This window comes from Lepisma saccharinum, chromosome 2 (assembly GCF_977018435.1).
Source record: "Lepisma saccharinum chromosome 2, izLepSacc3.1, whole genome shotgun sequence".
Lineage (NCBI taxonomy): Eukaryota > Metazoa > Arthropoda > Insecta > Zygentoma > Lepismatidae > Lepisma > Lepisma saccharinum.
The window spans coordinates 105068336-105083845 of record NC_139230.1 but is presented as its reverse complement, the minus strand read 5'-3'; the positions used below and the strand labels follow the sequence as shown (position 1 = coordinate 105083845).

Sequence of the window (15510 nt, the reverse complement as noted above, 5' to 3'; positions counted from 1 at the left end):
AAATGGGGATGAGTGATGAAATGATTAAATTGATGAATGGACATTCACAAACAACCAAGCCCGAGCGGGATTCGAACCCTGGACCTTTGGCGTCGCAGCGACCCTTGATAATAAACAGGCTGTTTGAATCGCAAGCTACGTAATAATGGGGGAAAAAATCTGTGCCCTTGGCCGTGGAATGGAAAATATTTGGTATGTACAGATGCAATAGGTCTCATAGAGAAATTACAGTCGCATTGAATGTGAGTCAAACCTGCGTGGCGAACACAATAAACAAATTCAAGCAACAAGGTACAGTGGTTGATAAACCATTCTGCGGCCGCGCCAGGGTAACGTTTGTACGCAAGGACCGGATTATCGCGAGAGTGGCCAAGAATAACCGTGAATCCCCTCTTCCAGCGATAATAAGGGAATTTGAAGATTCCACTAATAAAAGGGTCTCAAAGATGACCATTTCGCGTTGTCTGGGGAATGTAGACTTGGGTCTTTCGCTCCTCTCAAAAAGCCATTGCTCAACAATGTACATAAGAGAAATCGTGTGAAGTGGTGAAAAAATAAAAGAAACTGGTCCATGGAACATTGGGTAAGGTCCTTTTCAGTGATGAATCGAGATTCGTGCTGTACAGCTCCCGAAAAGTGAGAATTCGGAGGAGAGCAACCGAGAAACTTCTCCCCGAATGTCTCGTGCAAGCTGTTCAGGGTGGGGGTTAATTAGTCATGATCTGGGGATGCATGTCTGCTGCAGGGACCGGGAGTTTGAGATTCATTCCTGGCTCCATGGATTCACGAGAATACGTCGTAACAATGAAAGATAACATGCTCCCGTCCGACCATAAGTTCCACAACGGGTACTTCGTCTTCCAGCATGACAACGCTACTTGCAACAATGGCTTGGATTCAAGCGAGTGAAATCTCATTGTTGCCTTGGCCAACACGAAGTCCGGACTTCAATCCTATAGAAAACCTATGGAATACCATTGCTCTTCGTGTAGCCAGACGCCAGCCAAGGAATGTCCAGGCAATTCGTGAACAGATCTCCGAAATATGGAATGAGATTACGCCCCAAGAATGCCAGAAATTGGTCCGCAGCATGAGAAAACGTGTGGAAATGTTCTTGAAACTTAAAGGTGGACGTACTGACTATTAAAATTTCTCACTTCATTCATCTAATTTCAGGAGAAATGTTTGTTTCCAAGTATATTTTCAAAGTTGAGATTTAATGATTTTACAAATTGTACATTTAGTTGCATCTATTAGTTATAAGTTCATTAATATGTCCTTACACTTTCTTGATCTTGATGTACCTTTCAATAACATTACATAATAATTCCCATTTTGTATTAAAGTGTCATTTCATGAAAAGCACTCGCATATGTATTTTTTCTGTTTGTCTGAAAAACACATGACAAGGTGGTCTTAAACGTTTGGTAGGGACTGTATATTATATTGTTTTCTTGGCATTTTGACGAAAGGATACACATCAAAATTAATATTTTAATCTGCCCTTTCATTCTTCTAATATTTTCTCTATCACAAGGGATATAGAGATTCTCTATCTTCTCAATGGTTCCGTTGTAATCAAGGGGTCTCGGGTTCGATACCCGGTGTAGGCACTTGGCACAGTGGTTCGGATCCCACTTTAAACCGTAGGTCTAGTCCCGATTAGCCATACTGTGCATAAAATGGACTTAAAACACCAACTCAAACAAACCAAACTCAATGGTTCCGTAGCTACGATTCTCCAGTTCCTTCCACCCACTTGTCTTATTTATTTGCTTTCTTCATATCTACTCACGAAATACCATGAATCTAACGAAAACACACAGATATAGTTAGAACAAGAAACACACTTCGCATCGAAGGTTCCAGGCTGGAATTCTGGATTTTTTTTGCGAGGGTGATTATTAATGGGTGTCTATTTATCATCTTCGTCTAAAAAACATTCCTCACTATTCTCGTGAATAACCTATGGCGAGACCAAACCTACTCAAATATCAGAAGTACAGAAAATGCAAGACACACCTGGCTACGCATGTTGTACCTTGGTAAATAGCAATCTGAAAATAAACTTTCGTTTTAGTCGAGTATTTGCAAAATGTTTCGTGTTGTCTCGTTTGGAGTGATGGTTATAGTGTCGGACTAACATGCGGCAACCTGAGTTCGTTCCAACGGAAGGATTTTTTTTTGTCTGATATCATCCATCTTTATTTATAAAGTGAGGTTTCTTCAAATCCTTTTTGGATTACATGCCACTTCGTATGTTGGTAATCTGAAAGCAACAAAGATGAAAAATTCTTGTTCCGAAACAACGATGTGTCTGTGTATGTGTTGAAAAACACAGTTATTTATTAGCGAAAAACATACAGCCACGTTATCATTAAGATCGCTTCCTAGTTTTCAGTGCTAATATGGCAGTAGCACATTCTGTCAACACACCATCTTTCAAGTTCCCCGTAAAATGATTACCTTTCCACTTTTCAAAATCGTGAGTGCTGTCTAAAGTAAATACTTTGATACTTGCGATTACATGTTCGAAACCAAAGTAATACGCTCTTTTATATTCCCAACAAATGACATTGAAACCACATGCTAAAGGTCCCGGGTTCGATCCCCGGCCGGTTCAAATCCGGGAACTTTTCTAACGGTGGAAGCGGCCCCGGCGCCTACCCAGCGTCGAATAACATGGGTACCTGGGGGAAACCCTGGGGGGTAAAGGCGGTCAGGGGCGTGATGCTGATCACATCACCCCCACTCACGACCGGATCAAGAAAGTGTGGGGCGTTACCCCCACACCCCCTATACGCCTTCATGGCGTGGTGCTATGCACAGGGGAACACTTTACTTTACTTTACTTTTTTTTTTTTTAATGACGGTTTTTGCAATGTGATATTAATATCATATATGGTGGAACGTTATGTGGTGGAGATGCGTTCTGCAAGAACGTGGGATCGAACAGGGGTTGATGTAGCTCACTGATCATTAACCCTTGATGGTAAAGCAACTCGCTGCTCATGGTGAGATTGGTGGTAATGTGCAAGAGGTTCTAATTCCACACTTATGGCAAAACACAACGCTTGAGTTTAAAACCCTACAGATTGGATCAGCATGGTGAAAGGAAATACCTGGCTCACATCTGCGTGGAGATGCTCCCTCGAGGTGTCGAACCACGAACTTGGTTAAACAAAGTGTCCGTTTGTAGTGCAAGTCTGGAAGGCCAAACTTCACTCCCTTCTCCTATGCTTTCAGCTCGTACTTCTGCACCCTCTGACTGATAGTTTAGAATTGACCACTGACCTCCCTTCCTCCAGACATTTATTCCACTCGAATTTACTCAATAATGCCGACTCAGTTATCTGAGTCTCTTCCTTGATTGCCATTGTTTACACCTGTTTGCAATGATGGCGATCAAGGAATCTCAAGGAGGCTCAGCAATGTCTGACAAGAAATTCCTTGGATTGTTCTAGCGATTCCCTGAATGGAAAGGTACTGGGTGAATGTCTAGGGTTGTATAGTTCGTTGAACGTTACATTTACGAGATCCTACGGATCGTTACGCATTCAATCGGTTGTATCTCAATACTGTCTACATGTGGCTTGAGACTATCTCTCACTGACCCCTTCAATTAGAAAATGATATGGTTTCTTACCTAGACTAAAGCTACAAGTATACAAAATTTCGTTAAAATCCGTGTCGGTGGATGACATGGTTTGAGTACACACTTACTCTACGTAAGAACATCCTAACGATTCTGAAGCTATTGATATTTTGATCAGTCGGTAGTTGCTGCTAGAGTGAACAAGATGGATGCTGTAATCGATCTGTTGACAAGATTAGACATGGTAAATGTAAGATCTAATAAATTGTTTAAATTACCTGATAGATTAAATGTGATGAATTTGAAATCTGGAAATGAGCCAAATAATGTTTTCTTCTTATAGCACTTCAAGAGTGCAACCGAAATTACATGTTTTTAGGTGATAGTAAACAACGTAATAGATACTCAGTGTCATGGAATAATACAAATATACAATCTGTGCCTGACAATTCAGATTCATCCAGCAGTCGTACCTCAGTTACAGAGAATGTTAGACATGCAGGAAACAAGAGATCAAGACTGAATTTTCATGAGCGGTCCGGAAACGGTAATTACAGTAACCAATGATCGCCTTATTCTAATAGAAATTTCAGGAGGAGGAATTTCAATAATTCTAGCAATCAGTTTAGGAATAATCGAAGACCTTACTACAATTCCCCAAACAGCCAAAGAATGGAACATTTTCGAACTAAAGTTCTAACTGCTATTCTTCTGGAAGCAATGAAGTTCCAGTAACGAACAGTGTACTTACTTCAGATTTTCTGCAAATCTGTCTTCATCTAGTGTATGTTCAACTTGTGCAAAACTTGTGCAAATCCAAATGAAGGCTGTCAAACTAGAATCGAAAATTATCAAGAAAGGATGTATCACCAAATAACCTACGGAGTGTCACAAAGTGTCAAGTGGCTAAATCAAAGAACATTCCCTGGTCGTCGCTGAAAAGGTGGATACAGAACAGTAATATGAAAGGCGATTATAAATAATTTATCCACGCTAGGAAAATTATTTGCCTTGCAATTCGATGAGGAACTGAAAATCGTTCTAAACAACAATTAGATGTAGAGGTTAGAGTTTGGACTTACTGTTGGACAGGTTTGAAACAATACCTACAAAGTAATTACTTCTTCACACAAGAACAGGAACAAGCAAGTAAGTGGTGGTGAATGCAATTTAAAGGTAAGAGATACGGGAGATGTCAAACGCAAAAGGGGTGCATATTGAATTCAGCGCAGTTTTTGCAAGCACCATTTTCAAGAGGACTGTAGGATTTATTGATGGAATTAGTTTATTTTAATTTGGCTAATCGGAAAAATCAGGAGTGATATGATTACATTAATGAAGGAATAATTACAAAGAACACTGAAGCCAGGATTCGAAAACGGAACCCGTGGCGTGGCGTAGTGATAACCACTTCGCCACAGAGGCCGGATGACAAGGACACAACTGTGTACATGTGTGGCCACTGTTGTAAAAAATTCGTCCGATGAGTCTAAGTGATTGGTTCACTGCCCTTCACTAGAAAGTCACGATTGTTAAATTAATATCACCAAATTACCTACCCCATCCGAAATGACCTATCGCTATCACCAAATTACCTTCCCTCTCAGTGTTGATTGATTGATTGATTTGGTGTTTTAAGTCCACTTGATGCACAGCAAGGCTAATCGGGACTGCACCTACAGTTTAAAGTGGGATCAGAACCACCATGTGCCTCCAACGGGTATCGAACCCGGGACCCCTTGATTACAAGGCGACGACGCTACCACTGCTCTATCAGGGAGGTCCTCCCTCTCTCTGTGTTGTTTAAACATTTGTGAACTACATTGTGTAGGTAGTAATTAAGTAAATTTGTAAAAAAAATGTTAATTTGAAAATGTTGATTTCAAATTATGTGAATTAGTTGAATATTTAAATTTGCACTTTCCTCCCAGAAAATAACTTTAACGTAAAAACATCACAAAATTGCCTTACGTTACCCTATACATTGTAAAATTTCCTTAACTCAGTGATTAGATATCTTGCTGAACGTCTTCTTGGCTATTGCTGTGGATAATCTAGCTGATGCTGAATCCCTAACTGCAATTGAAAAGGAAGCTGAGGAGGAGGTAATTGCACAATAACATCGTTCGAGAGAGTAAACACACACAAACACGTTGCATCAATGCGGACAGAGTGGTAATGATAATATAGGTTACGATACAGAAGTGGTTACTTTTGTAACGTTTACGTTAGAAAATGTACCACCTAGATGAAAGCGTTACAGGAGAAAAGGGAATCAAGTACGTTAGTAGTTATAGTTATTTAAGTTTCAAATTCAAACTAAATTCTTCAGAGAATAGAATTTTTTTTCCAAATGAAATTCTGACCATATTGAATGTAATAGCACATCAACTTTCCAGGTTAAGAATATATAATACGTTTTTGTGATGCTATATATTTAATATGTATACATTATATATATGTATATATAATATAAATATATATAAATATATATATATATAAATATATATATATAAATATATATAAAACACTTTGTATAACAGATAGCTAAAACCTCAACATATGTAAGAAAGTGTATTTCTGGATTGAAGGTGGAACATTTTTGTGCTCCTAAAATCATTCTATGCATTATTTGTTAAGAGTCAATAATATCAGTCAGCGTAAGGGCCGGACTGCCTGATGCGTCCGATTGAGTAGACAAAGGTTGCACTTTCAGTGCATTGCAAAATATATTTCTAAATCAAATAGCAATTTAAGCTATTACTCTTATTTTGATATTATTATGTAGGTATTAAATAAATACATACAATTAACGTGTTCTTTAGCAGATATACGAAGGTATTTTAAAAATAAGGCTATTATATTTCCTTACTGAAACCGTAAATATGTAACAGGTCATGTTTGTTTTTAGAAGAACCAGTGTACAAAGTTAGGTGGTGGCGGGGCAGAAAATAAGGGGCGCCAAAAATCCACTTCGCCCGGGTGAAAATTTTAATTTTGTGACACCCCTGAATAAGATAACCAAGAACATTCAAAATTTTTCACAAATGATTTATTTTCTAGCAGTATGCAATAAAATCCATTAAAGGACATCTCGACATAGAAAGAAACATTCACTTTGGTTTGAGTTGGTGTTTTAAGTCCACTTTATGCACAGTAAGGCTAATCGGGACTGGACCTACAGTTTAAAGTGGGATCCGAACCACTTGTGCCTCCACCGGGTATCGAACCCGGGACCCCTTGATTACAAGGCAAAGACGCTACCACTGCGCCATGGGGAGGCCCAAACATTCACTTTCATCACATGATGAACTTTGGCGTGCCCTTCGCAAATGATACAGAAAGATGAATGAAACTGTAAACGTCATCCTTGGCAAAGGCCAAAAAACGCACTTTAGTGCATCAAATGATGCGTTCGTGGTGCATAGAATATATTTAGTGCATTTAGTTTTTTTTATTTGTACATGAAGGGGCAGGAGTGTATTATGACTAAATATATTTAGTATAGGTGAGGACAAATAAATTGGTAGGGAAACAATTGTACTCTGCAACAGAATGTTCCTCGTTGAGTAGTGCTGGTAATTGGAGATAATCTCTTCTGATTATTAACAATATATATTTTAGTACACTTATGTGCAATATGAAAAACAAATGATGTTTCTACAATGAAAGATAAAGATTTAAGGCGTTTTGCGAAGATTCAATTAACTTTTTTATATTTTTTGGATAAATATATAAAATAAGTCAGGGTTTGAGTCAATTCAAAAAATTGATTAATTGATTTAGTTTATTTTACTTCGCTTTCTGCCACTTTTGGCTAATTGTAAAGATGGGGATGATGACATGATAAAAATTGATGAATGAATACTCACAAACACCCATGCTCATGCACCCCTGGCGTCGTAGCACGACGTGCTTCAATTAAAAAATGAATCACTTGAGTAAAATCAGCGTTTCTGATGCTGGTACATCTGTTTCAAATCCCAGGAAATTGGACAATTTTTTAAAATAAATTTTAGCTGATTAGCTTGAATTATATTCTTTTCCACTAGTAAACTAAAATATTTGAAATTCAAATTACATTAAGAGATTTTATCTGGATGTCTTCTATGTGAGTTTTCAGAAACCTTTCTGAAACTAATCAGGTTAATACACGGAGAGAATATCTTCATTATGCGATGTCTGAATTTTAAATCGCATGTTTTTGGAGGTTCTGTGGAGTAAATCGTAAATTTATTTAATGCAAAATATAAATATGCAATGCATTTCCGTTAATGATTTAAGAAAGATATATGAGCTATATTAAACCATTACAGGCAGAAAAGCAGAAATCTCACAGTGGGTCACCAGCTCGTGAAGAAGGACAGGATGAAGTTATAGTTAGTGGAGACGAACATGGAGACGAAAGTAGATTGTGAGTAATTCTGAAATATATCACAAAGAAATATTTGCACTGTAAGCATACATTACTTCCATGAAGTTACAAAAAAAAATATTTCCAGACAACCACATACATATACACGAACACCCAACGGGTCTCTATATACTTTATATATATATATATATATATATATATATATATATATATATATATGTATGTATGTATGTATGTATGTATGTATGTATGTATGTATATGTGTGGGATGTGTGTATATACTGTTGCGTGGGACGCCCTAAGCATGCAGGGGGTGCAGTGTTCGATGAGGGACGTGATCAAATGAGTATAGCATTTAAGTTTAAAAATTGTGTGCCCATCACGGGTTTATCTTTGAGGGTGTAAAGATAATACGAGACCCTTGACAGGGCTTAAACCTTGCACTGAACCCTTCCGGTCAGCAGGATTGAGTCGGAGTAACGACAATCAGCGTGGCGGCGGAGAAGAGTGATCAGCTGACAGGAGTGGGTCAGCTCAGCAGCAGAAGAGGTTGGCCGACAGAGTTGTCGATGCAGGCTACGAAGGTGAAGGCGAGGAGAAGAGGTCGGTGTAGACTGTCTAGGCAATGGCGACAGAAGGAACGGCCTCGGCGAGAGAGCAAACAGGCTACGGCGTGATGAAACCAGCGAAACGATTTATGAAGCCTCGGAAAATGCGCGAACTACAAGCCCCCGTGAATTAAACTAGCGACACTATCGCCACTGCTTCCATGCCAGGTTTTGAAATCGGTGATAGATCTACATGGCTGCCTGCTTGGGTTCCATCTGCAGGTCTCGCACTCTGGAGCATCTTATTCTCCCAAAAAACGGGTCCTTATCTTGTCGCTCTCTACCTTGGTTCTGCTGAATTAGTGCTCCGATATTTGCTCGTGTTTACCTGATGACAAACAAAGCAAAACCTAGCGGCGATCGAGGAATGCTACGTTCAGATGAGAAATCCGTTGATCTTGCGGCAGCGCTTGGCTGCTTTCTGGAGAATGCTCGGCTGGTCGAGTTACAAGAGGAGCATAAGGCAAAGAAATGCTTTCGCGAGTACCGGATTCTTCTTCCTGATAGAAGTCAGCAACACCGTATTGCAGAGTAAGAAGAAAACTGCAAGCCTAACACAATGTGGTACTTGTTGGTTAATAAAAGGTCAACATGTTTAGAAAACTAACATAGTGTGTTTTAGATCTGAGCGTGGAAGTCCGAAGTGTCTTGAGGGTCCGGGTCAGTTGGAGTGCTCAGTGCTCCTAGGGCCATGCTCCCGGGTGTCGATCCCTAGACACTCTTGAACGGCATAAGAACGTCGCCGGATACGAGCTTAAAAGCCAGCGGAGATTGAGAGAGCAGCGCTTCGTTTTCCTTATCTTCCCTGCTAGGAGTAGGCACCACAGGTTAAAATTTAGCTTTGAAACTCATTAGTGAGCTATACCCTGTCCCAGCGATCTCTGGGGCGGCAGAGAAAGGAGGGGGGGGATCGAGTGGGCAGAACAAAGCAGTACGCTGGTAACTTAAGTCGCTTTCCCTCTCTACACATAATCACGTTCCTCTCACATGTTCATCGGTGGAGCCGTCTCGCCTAGAGACTTATTTTCGTTCGCCTGCTCCAGAGATAGGTGAGACGGAGTGTACTTTCCTGTCTCTCCTGCGATCCTCAGAGGTAAAATGATGTAATAACAATGCATGCACACACACATACACAGAGAGAGAGAGAGATAGAGAGAGAGGGGGGTAGGAACACAAAAATCTTCCACAAACTGCCCAGATCATGCCTGACAAGACTCCAACAGAAAGCTTTCCGGAAACCAGTTTACCTGCCCATAATGTACTGATGGCCTCGTCTACAACTGCCTTCTCCCACTTTCTTATCCAATACAGTAGTAATGAAGTGTTTCCAACTACCTTCCAATCTAACTAAAAGCAGGGAGACTTCTTTTTAAAGTTCGCCAGTGTACTTGAAAATAAAAAAAGAGAGGAAATACTTTTAGTCGGTGTCGATTTTGCAGTTTATGTTGGTTATGATATTTTTCATAAACAAAACCGTAAATACTTGTCCTGCAGAGAATAAACCACTGGAAAAAGGAAACAGATATTACATGAAATAAGAGAGATTTGACGGACACAAGAGCACTGGTAAAATTATTTTGGATGGAATTAAATGACTGATAAAGAAAGTTATGAAAATGATTATAATGAAGAGTGTTGTTCTATTTTGGGTAGAAAATAAATACTCTTGTGTTGTAAAGTAAAGACAAAGAGTGAAAAGCTACATAGCACGCGGATAACAAATAATAATAATATTATCATGTGATGTGATGTGGAAATTCATCATCATGCAGAGAGATATAGGACTTGAATTTAGCGCCTAAGTGACGAGCATGGTTGTGACGAGCATGTGAGTTCTGGGTTCGATTATTTTCTTAAATGATCCTTCATCAATTCTATCACGATTAGCCAAAATAGGCAGAAAAATGATTCAAAATGTGATATATATATATATATATATATATATATATATATATATATATATATATATATAGACACACACACACACACACAAAGTATCCTGAATTCTTCTCACAAATTATTTGTGTTTAATTTATATACACAATTCAAATCATGCTTTGCTTTAAGTCGAATGTTATTTTCTACCTACATTAAATTAATCAATAATTTAAAAAGTGTTTTCACAAGGAAAACTTCTGATGGAAAAGTAAGTAGTGTCCCTACATTATCTTCCATTGGAGAAATATATAATGCGCTGAAAGGTAAAGAAGCGGTGAGAAATTTTCCAAGGAGAAGGGGGAGGGGGGCATCATTGGCAAAGTCAATATATAAATCAAGGAAACTAAAATGTAACTTTACACGTCATAAAATAACCAAAAGTAACTGTTATTATTATGGATATATTCATTGCTAATTTATGATAATATATTATTGCTTTATGCATTATATATTTCTCACAAATTTAATCAATGTACTTTATGTGTTCGCATGTTTTGAAATAACGAGGTCATGGCTTCAAATCGCGATAGAAATTCGATAGACGTTTAAGAAACTTTTAGCCCCACAATTTATATTTTTGTTGTAGAAGAGTATTATGATTTCACAAGGTTTATTAGTTCCAATGCAAAAATTAGTAGTATCCCCACGAGTTTGTTATCTTCTGTTGAAGAAGTGTATGATGTCCTTACAAGGTTTATTACTTCTGATGCAAAAGTAAGTAGTGGTCCCACAAGGATGTTATCTTCTGTTAAAGAAGTGTAAGAAGTCCTCAGAAGGTTTATTATTTCCGATGCAAAGTTAGTAGTGTACCCATAAAGTTGATATCTTCTGTTGAAGACGTGTATGATGTCCTTACAAGGTTTATTACTTCTGATGCAAAAGTAAGTAGTGGCCCCACAAGGATGTTATCTTCTGTTGAAGAAGTGTATGATGTCCTCACAAGACTCATTACTTCTGATGCAAAGTGAGTAATGTCCTCACAAGGTTGTTGTCTTCTGTTGAAAAATGTGTATGATGTCCTCACAAGGTTTATTACTTCTGATGCAAAGTGAGTAGTGTCCCCACAAGGTTGTTATATTTTGTTGAAGAAGTGTATGATGTCCTCACAAGGTTTATTACTTCTGGTGCAAAAGTGAGTAGTGTCCCCACAAGGTTGTATTTTTCTGTTGAAGAAGTATATTGTGCGCTCATAGAGTATAGGAGCGCTTGAAACTTTTCCAAGGAAGAAGGCATAATCACTATTTTAGCTAAGGAAGCTAAAATGTAACTTTATATGTCAAAATAATATAAATTGTACCACTTATTGCATATTACTTATTTATGATAATATATAATTATTTCGTTAATTTGCTTCGCTTTTCTGCCACTTTGGCTAATTACGAAGATGAGTGATGATATGATAATATATTATTGTTGCATGCATTATTTACTTCTCACAAATTTAATCAATTTACTTTATGTGCTGTTTAATCTCTGTAGCAAGCAAACGAAAACATGTATCTGCGAAAGTGGTGACTCTAGACGGCTCCAGCAATGAACAGGTGAGAGGAAATGGCATTGCATACAATGATTCTTTCCGCTCACTCGACTTCACTCCTTCTCTGACGTCATGCGCAGTTTTGGTACACTTGCTTCATGTGATGCCTCTTTTACGATATAAAAAAATATTTTAATCAATTGTATCAAATGTGAATCTTATTCTTCGCAAAGGCCTTAAAACACTCTTGATGCGTTCTGGTGCATCAATTACTATGATACATATATTTTTCTGTATGTAGCCTTTTTCACATACGTATATTCTGGCTAGAAGAATTTACTACGTCAGTGTTATATCTTAGGAGGAGGCAACTGTGATTTTTTTATGGCGGTGAAACAAACATGATTTTAACCATTGTCGTTGTTTTTGCTTTGAAACATTACTTCCACTGCAACTGCTTACTCATGATATCCGATTACGTGTAAACATGTTGAAGGGAAAGAACGGCGCCACATATACCCTGTGGGGACACGTGAAAAACAAAAAGGTCTAAGTTAGGATAACATACATCAGATTCTTGTATTTATTTCCTATAAGGTATTTCCATTATGTTTGATCAAAAATTCGAGGGCAGTGATGTGAGGCTTCTAAGGGTCTTTTCGTAACGATTTCCTTGTGGGGACCGGAGTGTCCCCACAAGGTAGCATCTGCAAAAGCACACACACTAACACACACACACACATACACACACAAACACACATGTATATATATATATATATATATATATATATATATATATATATATATGGGGGTGTAAATACATCTACATATATGAATGTAATCATGAAAATTTTTATTCATTTTTGATACAAGATAATGTAAAAGGTGTCCCATAAAGTGCGCAACTTTTGAATCTGGCGCCTTTTTTTAAATGTTTTGTTGGCAGCCCTGTTCTTTTCATTTCTAGTATCTACTATCACTCCGATTTGATTAGCAGTTGTTGTTTTCTTTATTGTTGTAGGTGTTGCCATGGAGCGGTTCACAAATGAACAGCGCGTTCTGATCGTGAAAACTTATTATCAAAATCTTGAAAGTGGGGCCGAGACGGTAAGACGACTTCGCGCGGTTTTCGGAAGAAATGAAGCACCCAACAAGTCTAAAGTTCTGCGGCTGATAAAGAAGTTCGAAAGAACTGGTTCTGTAGCTACTGTGAAATAACCTGGGCGAAATCGCATTCAACGCAATGCTCAACAAATCGCAGTTGTGCAACAAAGTGTAACAGTAAGTCCAAGGAAATCAATTCGCCGACGGTCACAGCAGTTGAACATTCCACGCAGTTCATTGCAAAGAATTTTGAGTAAAGACCTTCATATGCATGCATACAAAATCCAACTGGTGCAGGAACTCAAGCCGGCGGATCATCAAAAAAGAAGACGATTTTGCGAATGGATTGAAGAGAGACTGACAGCGGATGAAAATTTCGCAAAAAACATCATTTTCAGCGACGAGGCCCACTTCCACCTCAGTGGATTTGTTAATAAACAAAACTGCAACTGAAGGATTTGGGGGACTGAAAATCCACGAGTGACCCACGAACATCAAATGCACCCACAAAGGACGACCGTATGGTGTGGTTTTTGGGTAGGTGGAGTAATAGGCCCGTTTTTCTTTGAGGACGACGAAGGTGTTGCGGTTACAGTCAATGGAGAACGTTATCGTCACATGCTAACCAGCAGGTTATGGCCTATCCTTCAAGATATTGACATTCAAAACCTATGGTTTCAACAGGATGGTGCAACATGCCACACCTCGCGTGAAACACTCGACATTATCACAGAAAAATTCCCGGGACGAGTGATCTCACTGCGAGGTGACCAGGGGTGGCCTGCCAGGTCCTGCGACCTTACCCCCTGTGACTTTTTTTATGGGGTTATGTCAAGTCTCAAGTGTACGCTAACAAACCGCATACCATTCAACAAGTGAAAGCGGAAATCATAAGCGTAATTGCCGACGTTGATACCCTGCCCCCGTGTCAGGGCAACAGTGTTTTTTTCCTTATTGAAATATTTATTAATATGTTAATTAATTGGGTAATCAAGTGTATAAACATATATGTGTGATTAGTGTAAATCAATTTATTATGCATTTTTAGGTTTGTATTATTCCATGTATAAATGCCATGTAGCTATCTGTTCTTTCTTCGTGTTTCGAACGTTCAAAAGAAAGGCGGGCAGTTTAGCTGTTAAAGATTAAAAATTTTGAAAGAAGGGCCGTTGGAAACAGACGCCAACAAAACGTATATAAACTCCCAGATGAGAGTAGGAGAGGTCGGCTGTTGGAACTGAGACTTGGAAGGGAGAGGCTGTTTTTGCGTCGGTCAGCTAAGACCGGAGGACAGGTCTCCTGGAACGGATGCTGTAAGAGATTGGATTGCCGGGCAAGCTAGTGCTTTGGTGTCCAGTTTACAGGTAAAAAGGTAGTTTGTACTGGATGTTATTTTGAAGTAATTACGGTGCGCCGGGCAGCCTAGTGCCTTGTCACCGTGGAGGTTGAGAAATGTACACGTCGGGCGACCTCGCGCCTGTTAAGACGTTTCTTGGAGTAACGCGAGTCTACCTTGTGACAAGCGTACTCCTGATGTAATTCATGAAATGTAAAGCATCCAGGTACAAACAATAGAGATTCCAACATCAAAATTAGAGTTTTGGCCCGATAATTAGAGAAATGAACGTTCGGATACGACATGTACCGTGCGTCCATTTCGATCTGCAGCCGAGAGATCGGGAGAAGCGTGGCGGGCAGCGCTGACGGAGATGCCGACATTTGCGGCCTGAAATGCCCGCTTATTTTTATGGACATATGCAGACATTTATATAAATATTGCAAAACGAGCACTAACCTGTGTTATAAGAGTATGGTTTTAATTTTAGTAGCTTAGTGACTGTATGTGCCGATGATTTTGACACGCCCACCTCTTGTGAAACACGGCGTAGAGATTTGTTTGGAGAACGTTCTAACGCTGCACCAATATCATCGAGTTTTGCTTCGGTTAGAATCCGTCGTTTTTGCTTAGGTGTTTTAAAATTTAACGATACAGTTTCTCGTAATTTAAGGACAAGATGTCTAACCGTATCTCTGTGTGGAGTTGAAACGCATGGGAATTTCTGTACAAATTACCTACACACGTCTCGACACGAGTTTGTTTTCACGTACGTGTCATACATAAAAAATCTTTGTTCTAACGTGAATCTTGCGGCTGGCATTCCAATCGTCTCACTGACACGTCACACATACACACTACAATAACACAAACAAGTAACTGCAAGTAACCAAGAATAACACTCTTGCGCACAGTACGAAATTAACACGCTCTTGGATTACATTGCTCGCCACTATATTTACAACTCTGTCTTCATCTAGTCGCGAAGGAACAAAAAACTCGAGCTCGGATATTTCGGATTGCAAGGAAGCTCACGAAAACCATTCACTTTTATCGGTTTCGTCTGCAGTGTAATCC

At 39.0% G+C, this 15510-nt stretch overlaps 1 protein-coding gene across 5 annotated transcripts in view; it reads left to right on the top strand.

The window, feature by feature from the left end:
- Window positions 1-15510, top strand: part of Ca-alpha1D (Ca[2+]-channel protein alpha[[1]] subunit D) — a 1588055-nt gene that overhangs the window by 616980 nt on the left and 955565 nt on the right. For all 5 annotated transcript variants that reach the window (XM_083117527.1, XM_083117525.1, XM_083117526.1 and 2 more), the window contains exons 16-17: window positions 5609-5700; window positions 7912-8009. In XM_083117527.1, the coding sequence (XP_082973653.1) occupies window positions 5609-5700; window positions 7912-8009 (190 nt within the window). The remainder of the gene's footprint in view (window positions 1-5608; window positions 5701-7911; window positions 8010-15510) is intronic.